The 19,148-nt window shown below is 53.2% G+C and overlaps 1 protein-coding gene across 3 annotated transcripts in view; it reads right to left on the bottom strand.

The window, feature by feature from the left end:
- The window catches only part of Itpk1 (inositol-tetrakisphosphate 1-kinase), a 131,090-nt gene that overhangs the window by 14,675 nt on the left and 97,267 nt on the right, over nucleotides 1–19,148 (bottom strand). For all 3 annotated transcript variants that reach the window (XM_046440610.2, XM_046440611.2, XM_058577686.1), the window contains 3 exons: nucleotides 4,339–4,437; nucleotides 3,988–4,028; nucleotides 740–905 (listed from right to left, as the gene is read on the bottom strand). In XM_046440610.2, the coding sequence (XP_046296566.1) occupies nucleotides 740–905; nucleotides 3,988–4,028; nucleotides 4,339–4,437 (306 nt within the window). The remainder of the gene's footprint in view (nucleotides 1–739; nucleotides 906–3,987; nucleotides 4,029–4,338; nucleotides 4,438–19,148) is intronic.

The following is a 19,148-nucleotide window of genomic DNA, read 5'->3' as shown; positions in this document are numbered from 1 at the left end:
GATTTCTGGAACTCGCCTTAGAGTGGCCTCAGGACCCACAGAACATTCCTTACAGCAGCCCCACAGCCCCATCCCTTTTCATGGTTGGTGCCAGGCCTGGAAGGAGGTAAGGGCTGAGGGAAGCTTCAGTGGGGTCTTGAGGCTGTTCCTAGAGGACCACCTCTAGGGCCCTGAAGGACAGCAGCAGCATGTGACATCACTGCCCAGGGACACTGAGGACCCCCCTCCATGGTTCAGAGCACGCTGGCTGACCAGGTGTGTACACGTGCAGCCCTGCACTAGGTAGGGGGGGTGACTGCCCCGGGACCTGAAGTCCCGCGTCGGGATCCTCAGTATGGCAGGTGCTGCCGGCTCCAGAGCACTGGTGCCCCCGGTGGCTGCAGAAACAGCTGGTGCTGGGGTAGTGGAGACAAGAGGCAGGGAGGTGGGGGACCAGCCAGCTTCCCGAGTGGCTGCAGAGTTGGCTGACCGTGCCCGCCCCGCACCTCCCTCCCCGTCTCATCACCGTGGGTCCTGGGAACTGTCTGGGGCACAGGCAGCTTCCAGGGGCCTTCTGGGGCTGATGGTGGTTCGAGGGTCTCCCAGCAGCCTGCTGGGACAGGGTGCTCCAAGACCTCTTTATCCATCTGCTGCACCAACTCAGCCTCAGGGCATCTCTCCAGCCTCCAGAAGTCGCACGAGGGGCAGGGGAAGTGGGAGGACAGACAGCTGTGCTCGTCCCAGTGTGAGAGGCAGTTACCTGATGTGCCCGCAGAGAAGTTCTTGAGCGAGGGTCTCTGGACCACCGTGTAGGACTCGCCCACCACGAACACCTTGTAGAGCACGGCGTTGTGGTTGATGAAGTTCTGGACCACACAGGGTGGCTGGATGGCACTCAGGCCCTCCTGGTTGAACACGATGGCCATCTGGGGAGACAGGGGACACGGGCTGCGTCAGAGCCCACCACCCTCCTGCCTTCAACACAACAGCACATTACCAGCAGCGTTCCCTATCCTGAGCCAGGGACACGTGTGAGTGGAGACGGCTGCGAGAAGAATGCCTGCGTCAGTCACCTCTGCTACGGGAGTCGGAGTCCGGCACGCACGGGGCCGCCAGGTAGGGGTGAATAGCTGGTGCACTGCACAACTCCTGAGAGCATTCCTCACAGTGCCAGGGAGTGGGGCCCCTAGGTCTTATGCTACTCAACCCTTCTGACATCTCGGGGCTCTTCCACAAAGATCCAGGATGGGGAGGCGGGATACTAGGCTGTGAATATGAACCTGAGGACCTGGTCCAAGCTGATCCTACTGAGCACTCACTGCAAGCCCCTATTCTAACACCCATGTGAGTCACCTGGTGTCACCCTCGCATCACCACCCTCTGTTATCGATAAGACAACAGGGTCTGTGACCTGCTGGAGGATGACAACCTGGAATGGAATCAGGTGTGCCCAGCATGGGCCTCGCTTCTTACGCAGGGGCCACATAGGTGTCACAAATGGGCGCATCTGGCTCCTGGTGCCCGGCTCCTCTGGGGCGATCATGCCTGGTTGAGGACGTGGGGTGGTACTGAGGGCAGAGGGGCTGCAGACATCCTCTCGGCTCTGACGGAGGCTGGGTCTGTAGTGGCTTATGGGGTCTGTCTGCTCTAAGGATCATGGGGCCCACTGGAGCCAGCCACTGTGTTAGGTCACGGCTAATCCCTCCACCCACAGGCCCCAGGAGGAGCACAGGGCCTGGACAGCTGGCTGCCTCAACAGCTGCCAACCCTGCATGCCTGGTGCTCAGCTGGGCAGGGCAGAAGCAGAAATCCAGGCCAACTGGGGAAACCAGTGCAGTGTGTGCTGGGGTGGGCCAGGATATCCCCTTCGCCTCCAGCAACAGTGATGGGGCCAGGCAGCCCCAGAACCAGCTGGGCCCAAGGCAACCGGCACTTCCCAGGTGGGCATGGGCAGGGCCTTCACCCTCTGTAACCTAAACACCCAGAAGTCCTGTGAACACCAACTCAACCTTGGCCAAACCAGCTGGACACCCTGACCTATGGGAGGTGTGTGCCCACCCTGTGGAGGGCACCCACACCCAAGGGAGCGACCCTCTGAGGCCAACAGGCCCCAGGCACCAAGTCCCACGGCACACATGGGTCTCCAAATGCTGACAACAGGTGGACACTACTGCCGTGGGTCAGGAGAGCACTGGGGATGCGGGCGGGGCAGGGGGTGTGTGAACTTTCCTGGGGGTGAGGACCCACACTGGGGGGTGAGGCTTGTGCAACCCCTCAGAGCCTGCCAAGAGGAGCCCACCTGGATGCAGACCTTCCCTGGGTCCTGGTTCCACACCAGCTTTCAAACAGTTCCCTTGGGCCAGGTCACAGCGGGCCCCACGGTAACCCGCGTCCTTCACAGTCACTGCGAAGTCCCCATGCATAAACGCAGGTCAGACACTCAGAGGCAGGGTCATTTGCCGAGCACCTCACAGCTGGCAGCGCCGTCCAGCAGTGATGGGTTCCCAAGGCTGCAGTCCCCACGTGGCCTGGAGCTCCATGTGGCTGCTCCCTGCCCAGGGGCCTTCTCTGGCATGGACCGGTCTACCCACACCGTTGGTACTCAGGGGTGCACCAAGACACGAGGACCTGCCAACAGAGGGCCTCTGTGGTGACCATGGGCAGACGGTGGCCAGGAAGCTGCCCTGGCAGTGAGGGAAGCAGGCACAGGGGCATCCTCTGGCTGCGGCCATGCAGATGCCCAGGCTGAACAAGCACGGGAAGGCAGTGCCCACAGGAGGCTCCCCCTGATCTTTGCAGCAGGCCAAGATCTCCTTCCCACGGGCAGGGCCGCCCCTCGCAGCACACCCCCTGCTGACACTGTTTATAGACATTTCCCCTAAATATCTCCCAGGGACAAGGAGCACGATATAAATCTAGAAAAGGTCGCTGCTGCCGGCTTCTGTTTTTAGTCTCCCCTGGTGGGGGATGTTCTGATGGCAGGGCTGCGGGGGACAGGTCTTCCCTACAGGGCCCACCCTGCATGCCAGGGCAACTGCCTAATGGGAAGCCCAAACTGGGTTGTGCCCAGGGCCTGAAGATGACATCCCCTGTGGTTCCTGAGGGCGGGAAGGGCAGCAGAGACCTCGGGGCCCTGCCCACTGCCTGCTTCTCTCACCCCCAAGTGCTTACAGCTCACGGCCACGTATGTCCCACAGGTGCAGCCTCCCTAAGGACTCACTGTCTCCCACAGGGATGGGGTGGAGCCTAGGCACCTGTTCCCTGGCACCTGCAGGAGGGTCAGACACAAGTGCACCGGGAAGGATGGACGGGTGGGCAAGTGGGGCACAGCTAGCCAGCGGGCGTGGCCCTCCTCCTCAGCGCCCTGGTGGGCAGAGATAGCCTTCCCAGCCCAGTGCCTGGCACTCTGGACCAGACAACATGCAGCCAGGGACAGGTCAGGCTGGGTGTGACTTCTCTGGGCTCCCCTAGGGACCACATGCCCCTCCATCCATGAATTGAAGCCCTGAGCCCAGCATGAGGGTGTCTAGAGGCAGTCAGGTTTGGGTGAGGTCGGTGGGACCCTCACCTTGCAATGAGCACCCTCTGGGCACGCTCTGCTCACGCGACGGCACACACGCTATGTACAGGCCACATGTGACACTGAGAAGCCAGGAGCAGCCTTACAGAACCCAGTCCTGCACCACCCTCATCTGGGACCCGCGGCTCCAGAACTGTGAGAGTCAGTGTCTACTGCTCAAGCCACCAGTGTGTGTGGCATTCTGTCACGGCAGCCCCAGCACCGTCCTAGCCTCAGGGACAGGAGCAGGTGAGAGAGGCTGGAGACGGGCTGCAAAGCTGCCACATTTTGTTTCCTCCACTCAAGTCCAGGGAGCCGGGGTGGGAGCTGCACACCAAGAGGCTGTGCCCGGGAGCTTGGCAGGGTCCCAGCAAGACCCACTGGGGTGACAGGGCAGGGGTGACAGGTGCAGAGAGGCAGGGACAGGGACAATCAAGACTTCCACTCACCTCATGAGAATTGGTGCCATGAGCCACTCTGGTCTTGCAGACTGCGGGTTGGAGAGAGGAAAGCAGAGAGGGATCAGTGAGCCCTGACGTCTGACTGGTGGAAACAGGGCATCTCCCCAGAGGACCCCCTCAAAACTCCTGCAGCCACAAGGGGAACGGGGCAGTGCTGCAGTTGGGGTAACGTGGACAGATGCCACCATCCCAGGCAGGACCCGCGCAGTGGTGGCGTGGAGGCGCCTGGGGCTGTGCCCTCCGCAGGCAAAGCCTGGGCCACCCTCAGCAATTCCAACCCTGCGGGCCTAGAACACCCACCCTGCCTGTGGCCATGCGGCCGAGCACGCGGCTACGTACTGAAGGGGAAGGCCAGGCCGTTCTTCTCCAGGAGCCTCACGGTGTCGTCCCCGCACAGGCTGGTGAGCTCCATGAAGGGCGGCGAGCAGATCCTGTCATCTACGTCACAGCGGGAGGGGAGGTCAGCGCCTCCTCCAGGGCCGTCCTGGACCCTGCCCACCCCCAGCCCTGAGGGTCCCAAGCTCTATGGTCCCCTGTGTGGGGCGTGGGGTGTGTGTGACAAGAGCAGCATATTCTTCAACTACATTTCCCAGCAATATTCTGTAATTATAAAATTCTTACATGCTAACTAGAAAACCTGAAGCGCACAGAAAAACACACACGTCGCTTCCACCTTTGCCACCCCTCCATCATAGTCCCCTTCCTCCAAAAGACTGCGAGCCCCCAGGAGGTGGGCCCGCTCCATACCTCTGGCACAGGGCTGGGAAAGACTGCACATGGACAGGGCAGGGTGCCCTGTCCCCCCAAACTTGGAAGCCAAACCCAGAGCAAAGCAGCTAAGAGCTGTCCCCAGAGCTGTCCACTCCCTGGCTGGCCAGGTCAGCACACTGGGGCATGAGAGCCAGCCTTGTTGACCTCAGCAGCAATGCAAGAGCTGCACAGGGCAGCTCAGAAGAGCTTCTTGCCTCCCTGGGCATCCCACGCCACCAGGGCAAGTCTGGACTCCAGACAGGAGCTCCTCTGGGGGCCCTGGGAGGGCAGCTGGGAGTCCACGTTTGCCAGGCCCCTGGAGGGGTGGCGAGCCCTGAGCAGTGCTCATTCCATCCTGAAGCTGCTATGGGTCAAGAACCAGAGGCCCAGGGTGGTTGTTGCCCAAGGTCATAGGACAGTCAACCAAAGAGCCAGGGCAAGGAGCCAGGTCTACCCAGCAGCCTGGAAGAAGAGAGGTCAGGAGAATCAAGCTGGGCAGATGGGGGGTCCTGGTGCTCGCTGCAGGCTGTGACCCACACCGGCCTCATCTGCCCTCCCTCAGCATGAAGGATGGGAGGGCTGGCAGGAGGCTCAGTATCACAGTCACACAGCCACTGCCCCGCTCCGCTGCGGGGGCGTGATGCTGAGGTCCCAGTAAACTGCAGGATCTGCAAGGAGCAGGCAGGAGACAGGAGCTTGTCAGGCTCCCACAGTGACCCCAACTGTCACACACCACTGCTGATCGCTGACCTGGGCCACCGCACTTGTTCCACGCGGCTACACTGCAACTCATTCATCCTCAAAGAGCCTTTGAGGATGCACCACCATCACTCCCAGTTTCCATTTGAGGGAGCAGGCACCATGGAGACGCTCCCGGTGTGGATCTAACAGTGAGCAAGAGGGATGGCCTGGGCTGGGCTGGGGCTCAGTGGTAGAGCGCTCGCCTAGCACATGCGAGGCGCTGGGCTCGCCTCGATCCTCAGCACCACATAAAAAAATAAATAAACAGAAACAAAGGCATTATGTACACTGCAACTAAAAACAAACAAACAAAAAGAGGTCCGGCCTAGGGCACACTGGGTGGTTTGGCTCCAGGTCCAGCCTAGCGACCATGGCTGCGGGCTCAGGGTGTCCCTAACAGCATCTCCTCTGCTCGGTGGCAGTACTGAGACAGCAGCAGCTTCAGTAATGGGGAGCACGAAGGCGACCCCTGCAGTCCAGCCGCCCACTGTGCGGAGTCCCACTTTCCACAGGTTCAGCCGCCTGTGGCCATCTACAGAGCACTGAGCTTTAAACCGCACCTGGTGAGCAGGGTGATGAGCAGGGTGACAAGCAGGGTGAGGGGCTCTCCAGCCTGCACCACCCACGTCACAGCCCGACTCATTCCTGCGTCCAGCACGACACCACAGTCACCGCCTCGGTTACTAGATCAGCTGTCCTAGAACACAGGCTTGCGCTCAAGGAACCCTTGCTTTACTTAATACTGGCCCCAAAGTGCAAGAGCAGGGATGCTGGAATTGTCCTATTTTGTTATGAGATGGTCGCCCAATTTACGAACTCTTTTTTCAGCACTGGGGATCGACACGTAACTCACACGTGCAGGGCCAGGCAAGCGCTCTATCACTAAGCCACACGCCCCCCCATAAATTAAACTTTATCATATGGATGTAGTATAGGGAAAACACAGTAAGTGTAGGGCTTGGCACTAGCTGAAGTTCCAGGCTAGAACATATCCCCCATGGATAAGGGGGCCACCACTGTGATAAGGGATGAAAGCATAACACATAAATCTCAATGATGTAGAAAGCATCTCACAAGATCTAATACCTTTTTACAGTACAAACACTCAACAACTAGAAAGAAGGGGATTTAATCATCCTAATAAAGAGCAGCCTCAGAAGCCCACGTTTTAAGATAAGATCAAATCCACCACTGAAAGCCTGGGTATTTTCCCCCTAAGATTAGGAGCAAGGCAGGGATATTTGTTCTGGCCACTCTTAGTCAACACCTTGCTGCAGACTCTAGACAGGGCCACTAGACAAGAAAAATGAAATAAAAAGCATCAAGATAGAAAGAAAGAAAGAAAACTACGTCTGTTTGCAAATATTATGATATGGTACATAGAAAATCCCAAGAAACACACACACACACACACACACACACACACACACACACACCCTCCCAACTCAGCTGGAGCTAATAATAACCAAGTTCACCAAGGCTGCAGGATACAAGAGCAACACAGGAAATACAAATGCATTTCTATACCCAACAATGAACACTCTAAATGTGATGTTAAGAAAATAATTCCATTTATAAAAACTTCACAAAGAATAGAATATTTGTGAATAATTTAATAAGTACAAAACAAACTCTGAAAACTAATATCACTGAAGGAAATTAAAGAACACTTCAATAAATGGAAAGACACACTAGGTCCATGAACAGAGAGTAAACATTATTAAGCTGGCAATGTTTTGGTCTATAAACTCAACACAATACCCATTGAAATACCAGCTTTTTTTTTTCAGGAATTAACAAGCTGACCCTAAAATTCACATTAAATGCAAGGGACCCAGAATAATCCGAACATCTTAAGAAGCACAAAGCTATAAGACTCACGCTTTTTTTTTTTTTTCCAAAACTTACCATGGGGCTGGGGTGTAGCTCAATGGGAGAGTGAGAGCCTGGCCTGCACAAGGCCTGGGGTTCAATCCCCAGCCCACAAAAACAAAGAAATAAGTGAAACTTTCTACAAAGCGAGTCACTGAGACAGTACAGTACAGGCGTAAGGCAGACATGCAGATCCATGGAAGAGAATGGAAAATCCGGATGTGAATTCATTCACCTGTGCTCAGTTGCCAAAGGAACTTAAATGAGGAAAACATTTTCTTTTCAACAAACGGTGCTAGCACAACTTGTTATCCACTAGAAAAAGACTGAAATTGCAATCCTACCTCACATCACATATAAATTAATTAAAAATGGATCATGAACTAACTATAAGAGCTAAAACTACAAAACCCTTTGAAGAAAACATCTGTGAGTCTTCATGGCCCTGAATTAGGCAATATCTTCTTAAATATGGCACTAAAAGCACAATCAAAGCCAAAATAGATCAACTGGATACCATCAAAATAAAAAACTTTCATGCTTCAAAAAGTACTATAAAGAAAGTGAAAAGACACCCGGAGACTGGGAGAAATATTCTCAAATCATATATTGGGTACAGGACTAGTATTCAAAACATATAAAGAACAATTAAAACTAAACAATAAAAAGTCAACCCAATTTTAAAATGGGAGAAGGTTTCTGTTATTTTGTTTGTTTACTCATAGGTAGACACAATTCCTTTTATTTTATTTTTATGTGGTGCCAAGGATCGAACCCAGTGCCTCATGCATGCCAGGTGAGGGCTCTACCATTGAGCCATGATCCCAGCCTCTGGGCAAAGGTTTTGAGTACGACAGTTCTCAAAATAAGACATAAAAATGGACAATAAGTCCATGAAAAGATGCTCAACATCATTCACCATCAGGGATTCCTGTGTTGAGGATGTAGAAGATTCAAATCCTCATGCGTTGCCGGTGGCAATGTAAGCGACGTAGCCACTTCGGGAACAGTCTGGCAGGACCTTGGGCAGTTAAAAAGTTACCATGTGACCTGGCAACTCTGCTCCTAGCAATGTGAATTATATCCATTAAAAAAATTTTATTTTTAAAAAGCCAGCAGTGCCACTTACTGAGTGCTCTCCAAGGGACAGTGAGCTAAATAATACCTTCCAACAAACCTGCAAAGATCTGTCCCCATTTCTGTTGAGTTCACAGTGAAGTCAGCGAAGAGACACCCTCCCCCAGAGATAATGAAGGTATATTCCCCCGAGAGGTGATGCACAAGGACACTCCCCCGAGAGGTGACAGGTTCAGAAGAATTGTAAGGCCAAGATACTCCCAACGAACATGTGGCGCCAGCACTAGTCTCTTATTAGACATACGGTTTGCAAATATTTTCCCATTCTATGAGTTGTCATTTTCCTTCCTTTATAGTTCTCCTTGAAGCACAAAAGTTTCGTATGCTTCAGACACACCCAGCTCTCTGAAATCCTGTGTATAAGATGGCAGCCCCGGTGGTAGCAGGGGCCAAGTGGGTCAGGACAGAGGGGCACAACCACACAGTCAACGTTCTTATTTGTCTATCCTGATTCGTAGCTGGCTGTCCACACCACCAGCTGCATGCCTGACTGACTCTGGGGAGGGGTGGGCTGCAGCTGAGCCTGGCCCAATCCCATGGCCAGATGAGACCCGTGTGCCAAGCTGAGGCCCAGGGAACCAATCTTAGGTGAAGGCAGCCCAGATCCTGCAGAGCTGAGGCAGGGGAGGATCTGTGCCTTACTGGGCTGTAGACCACTTGGAACTGCTGGTACCAACAACATCTGAGCTGCCTGAGCCAGTTTCTGGCCACCTGTAGCCCACCTGACCTGCCTGTGAAATCACTAGGGACTTGGACACTACCCACTCTTCTTATTTGATTTCGACGACCATTCACCGCCACCACCAACAAAAACGCACTGAGCGCCTCCTGAACTCTGAGCTGTGACAGTGTGTGATCGTGGACACCCCTCCCTGCACGGAGCTCACTCCAGCCCAAGGGGCCGGGAAATGACCCACACAGAGGAGTGGTACAGCTGGGAGGGGAAGCATGGGGTACGTGAGGGAAGCGCCCCACGAGGCCTCGCTGAGCAGGGGCGGGGGAGGGCAGCCCAGAGACTATGTGGCTGGGGGAGCAACCAGCGATGAGGCCCAGCATGCCTCCGTTACCTCATGCAGCCTGGATCCTGGCCCTGTGGTCAGTCCAGCAGGTGAGCGCAGTGGCCACCCAGCTCGGGGCAGGCTGGAGAGGGAACCAGGCCCTGCAGCATGGGGCGGGGGTACACAACCACCTCGTGCCAGCTGACACATAGCAGTGCCCACATGAGGGACGGAGACAGCAGAAGCTCCTCTGCTCACCCATAGGAAGCTCAGGGCAGCCCCGCCGGCAGCCCTTTGCCCACGTGGAAACGGGCAGATGCTCTGGTAAGTGAGCCTGGGAGCCCGTGAGGCTATTTCTGGTCCCCGGGAAGCCACTGCTGCTGCTGTTGATCTGTCATCTTTATTTCTGGGCGGGGCCTGAGAGAAGGCTACTTTGGCTGGCGGTTGGGCTGCTTCTCCTGAGAACTGCTCCCTCAGCCCCCGAGAAGCTGCAGCGCTCCCGTCTTCCCTCTCCGCCCCTCAGATCAGAGCCTGTGGAGCTGGAGGGCCCTTGGAGAGGGGCAAGCCCAACCACAGGTCACGATCCAGCCAGGGGGAGGGAAAGGTTCAAGGCCACCCGAGTTCCTGGTGGGGTCAGGGCCAGCACTGGCATTGGGGCACACAGTTCTGCCCTGCCCACTCTGCAGGTGACCTTTTTCTCATGATGGTGGCAGCCACCACAGCACTAGCAAGAAAACAAGAGGACCAATGACAACATCGGACACAGCAGGACAACGGGGGCAGCTCTGAAGCCAGCCAGCCTCCCTGACCCTGGGACAACCAATCACGACGACTCCACAGCGCTGAGTCTCACGCGCCCTACAGTGGGGTGGGCTGCTGGGGAAGCCCAGGAGAGCAGGCAGTCAGGACAGTGTCCATGTCGGGTTTCCTGGGCCCGCCACACACCCAGGTGCTGAGGGCTGCACCCTTGAGAGCCTTGTCCTCATCCTCACTTGCTGGTTTTCTGAACAAGTCAATTTCCTTCTCAGTTCTGTTTTTACTGTCACCTATTTTTCTGGTGGCTCTGCCTCTCCCGGCCACTTGACTGGCAACGCTCCCCCCTAATGACAGACAAGTTTTCTCCATCTCAGGGCTGACGAGGCTGTGGGCTTGCGCTGAATCACTTCCATAGCAGAGTTCCCAGAAGTGAGCTCCAGGGTCCACGGGAATCAGCATTTCAGTGGTTCCTGCCATACTGTGTCCCAAAAGAACAGAAGGGCTATGCTATGGTGCCAGTAACCACCTGTTGTGTCCAATGCCTTCCTCAGCCCTGGCTGATCCCTTGTTCAGAAATCTGGGAAGGTCCTTTACAGAGGGAAGGGGGTGGGCAGCATGATGAACAAGCCAACCCCCTACATATGGTCATCTGGGGCCAGCTGGGGGACCCCAGGCCAGGCAGGGAGCTCGGGGCAGGCAAGTGCTTAACAGTGAACAAAGTCCTGCACGCAGGCCCAGAGAGACCCAGGTGCACACCCTGTGCTTCCCGGTCCTGGCATGCCTGGCAGCAGGCATGGGGCGAGCCAGTCCTGTCCACCTGTGGAGTTGCGGAAGTGTTGTGGAATCTGCGAAAGCCAGACAAAAAAGCAGCCACTCTCGGGGTGACAGGCGAGTCCGGTGCGCCTGTTTGTGCACACCGTTCCCGAGGACACAGCAAGGGCGGCTCTGGGCTCCCAGGTGCTCCCAGGAGTGAGGCCAGCAGGAACAGATGGACTCCCTGCAGGTCAGGAGCAGGGAGGAGAGCCAGCCCAGGGCTCGGGCATCACTCCACCTGCACTGGAGACCCACAAGGGCGCAGAGGTGGTGTCTGAATGGCCTGTGAGGGCGCAGGAACCCTCCAGCCTCGGCCAGGGAGTTGCTGACCCACTGGGTAGGCCCAACAGAAGGCAGACCCATGAGGGCAGGGGCCTGGCCGATCAAGTCCACGGCTGTTCTTCCAGCAAGGAGTGAAGAAATGAATGCACCAGACACCAGCCTGCGTCCCCACCTCCTGTCTGAAGGAGGACGTCCATGTCAACACACAGGTTCCCACGGGGTGCGAGGCAAGCTGGCAGGGTGCCTCAGACATGGCCCCTCACAGCCGGGCTCAGTTCTGCTTTATTGGGCCATTCCCCATTCCCAGGGCCCTCTCTGTATGGCAGGAAGCAGCCTTATTCACAAGGGGGCAGTGAGGTCCCCATGGGACAGCAGACACCAGAATGGGGGTGGCGGGACCAGGGGAGGCAACAGGATCCAGGTTCTCACCAAATCCCTTAAAGCAAGAGCCGGAGCACACTCAGCCCTGCCTTCCAGCCCTGGAGCCTGCGCGTGCTGGTCCCTCAGCCCCGCAGGCCCTGGCTGGCCTCTTTGTGGCCTAGGACACTCCTGCTTATTCCCTGACATGTGGGTCAGGACACTGTGCTCATCTGTACTCTGCACCCCTCTACGCTCAGTTTGTGGCAAGTGACTCATCTCTCCCTGTGGCCTGAGGGCCCCTTGCGGGCAGGGCCCAGCAGGCCCTCAGCATGCTGGGATTTTAATAGGATGCGTCCCTTCAAAAAAGTAGGAACAACTGAATAGCAGAGGCATGACCCTTGTGTCTACAGGACCAGTAATAGTCCTGGATGAGATAAAATGGAAATAACGTTTTGTTTTGTTTGTTAAGACATCAAAAGTTCCAGGCCCTGAAATTGGCAGGTCCTGGGGATGTGGGAAGGAGGAGCCTCTTGGAAACCACTGAAAATCTGCTGCAGCCCTGGGTTGGCTCCAGGAGCTGCAGACTGCCACCCCTGTGGCCCCTGTGGCTAAGCCAAAGCCCCTCAATAGCATGAAAGGCCCGAGGACTAAGTGCCAGGTCCCAAGCCTGGATCCACCGTATCATCTGGGTGGCCGCATAACCACGGGGTCTCTCTCCCCACCTGCAGGAGGTTCAACAGCAGCAACAGCGGTTGCCGTGAAGATGGCTGAGTGCATATCAGTCACCACCCTGAGCACGTGTGGCACACGGGAAGCCCAAGGCAAGACTTCACTGCTGTGACCAACTGGAGCTGGCTTGCCTCCCGTGCTCCCTGAGGTCCACCCTACAGCTCTCGGGACGAATGAGAGGCTGGGAGCTCCTCAGGGGCTGGCACCAGGAATAACTAAGGCTGTAGATTCTCTCTCAGGCGATCCCACGGAGCAGGGACGACCAAAGGCCCTGACTGTGCCACCCGGGCACTGAGGAGCTCCCACAGGGCTGGTGGGTTCTCAGGACCAAAGGCAGACAAGCCCTGGGGCACCCGGCCACTGGAGGCAGCTGGAGCAGCCATTCACCAGACAGGACTGGGCATTTCCTACCACCCAGTTCACCAGAGCATCTGAGGCCTAAGACCTGGCAAGGTCACATGAGGACTGGGGGTGTCGGGAAGGCCAGGGCTGCTGCTGAGAGGTCTCTAACCATGTAGACCAGAGGTGACCTTATAAGCCTCAGGCCACAAAGGCCAGGCCAGGCCTATGTTCCCACCTCAGATCCAACCCAGACAGGGGAGGAAGCAGATTTCCTGAGTGTCCCTGCGGCAGGTGTGGGAAGGAGCAGTCCAGTCTGAGGCTAAGCCACCTGCTCCATTCCTCTAGCCTCAGGCCCCAGGACAGGGGCCTGCCTGCACCGCCAGCCCTCCTCCCTACCAAATGTACCACATGAGCTACACTCAGGGTCTCAGTCAAGCTCCCACCTCTGGACATGGGCTCAGTGCCTGGCACCTGGTCACCCTGTCATAAATGTTTACTTGGCATCTGTCTCCCCGACACCCAGGGAGGCTCAGAGAGGGCAGGAGCTGTCCGCCTTGCTCACCGCTGTATGCCCAGGGCCAGGCACCCAGCTCAGAACACAGCAGGCCTGCAGTGGTGGGATGGTGACCCTCTAGACCAGCATGACCAGGCCACAGGATGCTGTGTGTTTGGTGAGATGTTATTCTGGGCGTGCCTGGGTGAGACGGCATTGGAATCAGGAGACGGAGTAGAGCCTACTGGCCTCCCCAGTGTGCTGGGCCTCATCCAGTCATTTGAAGGCCCGACTGGAAGGTGAGGTGGGTGAACGAGAATTCCTCTTGGCCTCTGCTTTCCAGCTAGGACCTAGGCTTCCCAGCCCCCAGGGTTCTGGACTTGGCTGGAACTTCACGACCCACTCTCCTGGATCTCTACTCTCCAGCTGGAAAATCCTAGACTCTCAGTCTCCATAATCACAAGAGCCAATTTCCATTCCTTCGATTGTGAAGTGGACTCCAAATCCTGTCCCCTTGAGGGGGCTGGCCCAAGAGCCGCAGGGACAAGTAGAACAGAGCCTCAGGAGGCAGGGCCAGAAGAGGGGCTCTTTCCTGGGACATATGCCCTGGGCCCCTGAGCCACCAAGGCAGCAGCCTGGCTGCTAGGTCACTGTCCTGCTGAGCAGCAGCCTATGAGACTGCAGTGCAGAGCGGCCTGGCGGAGCCCAGCCAAGCCCTAGGTTTGTGAGCAAAATAAACACCTGTTATTGTCTTAAGCCATTGTTTTGGCTTGCTCAGTGACAGACAAGCAGGACAGAGGCTTACAGAAACGACACGTGGGGGCACTGTACACAGCGCAGGCGGGGCTCAATGTGAACCGTGACCAGACGGGCACAGGCAGCATGCTCCCTGCCAAATGCTGGAGGGCATCAGCTCCCGGGGTCCTCACAGCAAACCACAGGTCCATTATATAACCTCCACTTGGCACATGAGCAAGCCAAGGCCTTCAAGATCAAAGCCACACATGGCAGTGTTTGGGAAGAGAGCCTCACTCCTCGCCACCGATCGTTCCCAGGAAGAACTCTGAGCCTGGAAGGAGCTGAGGCTCCCATCCCTGCCTCAGAGACTCAGAGACCCAGAGATGTCAGTGTCCAGCCAGCCGTGCTGCTGGCCCCTACTCCTGGCTGCTCCCGGCTGCTGGAGTGAGTGTCACCCTGAGAAGACTCCTTCACCTCTCTAGGCCTCGGTTTCCCACTCTGTGAATGGGAGGGACAGTCCTAGGTTGTTGAGGATCAGATGGGTTCAACGGAAGCCAGTGTGGAGTAGAGGACCTGTGGGATTCCTCCAGCCTCCTGTCAGTCACCATCATTACTGGGCTGGGGCTCAGTGGTAGAGCACTGGCCTAGCATGCACCAGGCACTGGGTTCGATCCTCAGCACCTCGATCCTTTGTTAAAAAAAAAAAAAAAAAGATACTGTGTCCACCTAAAACTAAAAAATAAATATGAAAAAAAAGGTCCACCCCTTTTCAAACAACTCAGCAGAACACCACGGTTCCTTTTCCTTGGTCAACTCCATGTGGCTGACTAGGTTGACTTTTTCTGAACAAAACAGGTTTTTATACACAAACAGAAACAAAAGAAAGGCTTACAACTATGTAAATGTGCTGAGAAGCAGATTTTTAGTTTGAATCCATCCCATTTATTGATTCTTGCACTACAGGAGTCTTATTAAGAAAGTTGAGGCCTAATACAACATGATGGAGATTTGGGCCTACTTTTTCTTCCATTAGACGCAAGGTCTCTGGTTTAATTTCTAGGTCCCTGATCCACTTTGAGTTTTGTGCAAGGTGAGAGAGAGAGGTTTAATTTCATTTTGTTACATGTAGATTTCCAGCTTTCCCAGCACCATTTGTTGAAGAGGCTATCTTTTCTGCAACGTACATTTTTGGCGCCTTTGTCTAATATAAGATGACTGTAGTTATGTGGGTTAGACTCTGTGTCCTCTATTCTGTACCATTGGTCTACAGGTCTATTTGGTGTCAGTACCATGCTGTTTTAGTTACTACTGCTCTGTAATATAGTTTAAGGTCTGGAATGTTAATGCCACCAGCTTCACTCCTCTTGCTAATGATTGCTTTGGCTATTCTGAGTCTTATTTTCCAGATGAATTTCATGATTGCTTTTTCTATTTCTATAAGGAATGTCATTGGGATTTTGATTGGGATTGCACTGAATCTGTATAGTACTTTTGGTAGTATGATCATTTTGACAATATTAATTCTGCCTACCCAAGAACAAGGGAGATCTTTCCATCTTCTAAGGTCTTCTTTAATTTCTTTCTGTAGCGTATTGTAGTTTTCATTATAGAGGTCTTTCACCTCTTTCATTAAGTTTATTCCCAAGTATTTTTTTTTCTTTTGAGGCTATTTTAAATGCAGTGGTTTTCCTAGTTTCTCTTTCAGTGGATTTGTCACTGATGTACAGAAATGCCTTTGATTTATGAGCATTGATTTTATATCCAGCTACTTTGCTGAATTCATTTATTAGTTCTAGGAGATTTCTGATAAAATGTTTTGGGTCTTTTAGAATCATATCGTCTGCAGTGAGGTGAACAGAGCCTACAGAATGGGAGCAAATCTTTACCACAAGCACATCAGATAGAGCACTAATCTCTAGCATGTGTGAAGCATTCAAAACCCTTAACACCAAAAAACAAATAACCCAATCAATAAATAGGCCAAGAAACTGAACAGACACCTCTCAGAAGAGGATATAGAATCAATCAACAAACATATGAAAAAATGTTCAACATCTCTAGCAATCAGAGAAATGCAAATCAAAACTACTCTAAGATTTCATCTCACTGCAGTCAGAATGGCAGCTATCAAGAATACAAACAACAATAAGTGTTGATGAGTATGTGGGGGAAAAGGCACACTCATACACTGCTGGTGGGACTGCAAATTGGTGCAGCCAATCTGGAAAGCAATATGGAGATTCCTTGGAAATCTGATAATGGAACCACATTTGACCCAGCTATCCCACTCCTTGGTTTATACCCAAAGGACTTAAAAACAGCATACTACAGGGACACAGCCATATCAATGTTTATAGCAGCACAATTCATAATAGCTAAACTGTGGAACCAACCTAGATACCCTTCAGTAGATGAATGGCTAGGGAAACTCTGGCATATATACACAATGGAACATTACTCAGCATTAAAAGAGAATAAAATCATGGCATTTGCAGGTAAATGAACAGAGTTGGAGAATATAATGCTAAGTGAAGCAAGCCAATCCCAAAACACCAAATGCCGAATGTATTCTTTGATATGAGGATGCTGACTCATAATGGCGATGGGAGTGAGCATGAGAGGAATGGAGGAACTTTATACAGGGCGAAAGGAGAGAGGGGAAGGGAGAGGGCAAAGGGGTAGGAATGACGGTGGAATGAGTTAGGCATCATTATCCTAAGTACATGTATGAAGACAGCAATGGTGTGAAAATATTTTGTGTATAATCAATGACTTGAAAAATTGTGCTCTAGGGCTGGAATTGTGGCTCAGCGGTAGAGCGCTCGTCTAGCATGTGCAGGGGCCTGGGTTCGATCCTCAGCACCATATAAAAATAAATGAAGGAATGGAGGTGTTGTGTCCAACTACAACTAAAAATAAATAAATATTTAAAAAATTGTGCTGTGTGTGTGTAATATGAAATGAATTGCATTCTGCCCTCATGTATAACAAATTAGAATAAATAATTAAATTTAAAAAACTTTGTAAATGTGAATGGAAACTTGGAAATATCTATTTCGTAAAAAATTTTTTAGTTTTATTTTTAGTTGTTGGTAGACCTTTATTTTATTTATTTTACGTGGTGCTGAGAATCAAACCCAGTGCCTCACACATGCCAGGCAAGTGCGCTATCGCTGAGCCCCAGCCCCAGCACCAGAAATATCCATTTTTATAAACCACAATTTTTTTGTTATCAATCAGAAAATCCATATTCATTTTGCAATTATATGTCAAGCCTGTGGATGATTTTTTTTGAACTCAGCAGTTCATAAAATTTTATAGTGAATAAAAGAATCATCACCTTGACGAATATAGCAATATCAAATAGAATCCAGCAGCTTCTGCTGTTTAGGAATGTGGAACATGAGGTTAAAACACTGTAAGGGTCAGGTCATTTTTTTCTATGCTGGTTGCCACATCTTACCAAAAAACAAAAACAAAAAACAAACAAACAAAATCCAGTCAGGCACAGCGGTGTACGCCTGTAATCCCAGGGGCTCAGGAGGCTGAGGCAAGAGGATTGTGAGTTCAAAGCCAGCCTCTGAAACTTAGAGAGGCCCTCAGCAGCCCAGCAAGACCCTGTACCTAAATAAAATATAAAAAAGGGCCGAGATGTGGTTCAGTGGTTAAGCGCCCCTGGGTTTAATCCCCAGTACCAAAAAAAAAAAAAAAAGCCTAAAACTGTTTTTAACCCATTATTTACATAAAGGAAATCATAAAATCCAATGCATCTGTACAGTTGTGTGGTCTTATGTATGATAAACAATTGAATAACTAAAAAAAATGTTCCAGTGTTACCGTGGAGAGCCCATGGCTACTCTGCTGGCACAATGGGCAACATCCACATGTGGTGGACTTCACCCTCTGACTAGGAGATGAGCTGGGGCCAGCCTCACTGCAGGAGGTCTTTTAGAGCAGAAGGTCTTTTCTGAAGAAGAAACTCTGCTGGACCACCTGTCAGGCTTGGAGATGGAGGGGCCATGAGAGAAGGAAGGAGCCGACAGCCAGGAAGGAGGGGGGACCTCAGTCCTACATTGAACTGAATTCTGCCCACAAGAATGTAGTGGAGGCTGCTTCTCTCCCCAGGCCTCCAGATGAGCACTCCGCCTGGCTGGCCCCTGGTTTCCGCCCATGACTCCCTGAGAACGCAAGTGCTGGAGAGAACTTCTGACCTCTCCGATGGTGCCATAAGAAATGAGCCACTCAGCTCCTCGCTTGTTATGCAGCAGCAGGGAACTAACGTAGCCGTTACCATGCCTTCTCAAGGGAGAAAAGTAATGGGGCTATTTAAAGCCACTGGGGAGGGACGGCTTGGGAACAGCCCTCAGTCCCTGATGCCTTACAGGTGAGCTTTCTGGGAACGCATTGGAGGTAGGGGACGAGCCTGCAATGGGGGTGGGGTGTTTCTGGAGAGGGACAGAGGGAAACAAATGCCACCACGGGGCATCTCCCAGCAGGGGAAGGCATGGCAAGGTGGGCGAAGCCTGCCATGGCCGGCAGGGTGAGTGGTTTTCCTCCCAACTGACCAAGTTAGTGGCCCATCTCGTCTTGTGAGGCCAGACAGCCCACTGCACCTGGAATGTTCAAGTCCAGGAGTGGAGGAGCCAGACACTGGCCAGGCAGAGAGACATTCCTGAGCCCTGACTGGCTGCTGGCAGTGCGGACTAGCTCCCCGGCAGCTATTCTCAGTGAGTCACACACAGCCCCCTCTGGACCCCGGGCCAGCCTCACCAACCCCACTCAGCTTCAGCTCCCCAAATGCAGCAGACCTTTTGTTTTCAAGATGTTTAAAAAATAACATTTGGAGTGTTTCTGGCAGAACCTGTTCTAAAAGCAGGACAGAAAATACCAGTGTGGCCCAGCAGGAGGATGCTGCTGCACTGATGGGGTTCCCTGTTTTTTTGTTTTTAAATAATGGGACAATTTCCTTCATACAGAAAGGGCTCTAATTAATAAGAAAAAACCAATAATGTGGCAGAGATGGGCAAACGCCATGCAAACATTCACTCGCAGAAGAAACGTGAGTAAACACAGGAAGAGGCGATCCTGCCAGTAATGACAAATGAACTCGATTCCATGCCCCCCAGGTGACTTGCATG

This window comes from Marmota monax, unplaced genomic scaffold (genome assembly GCF_021218885.2).
Source record: "Marmota monax isolate L192 unplaced genomic scaffold, Marmota_monax_Labrador192_F-V1.1 WCK01_AAM20220418_F8-fsc00017, whole genome shotgun sequence".
NCBI lineage: Eukaryota > Metazoa > Chordata > Mammalia > Rodentia > Sciuridae > Marmota > Marmota monax.
This window is presented reverse-complemented; position numbering and strand designations above follow the sequence as displayed.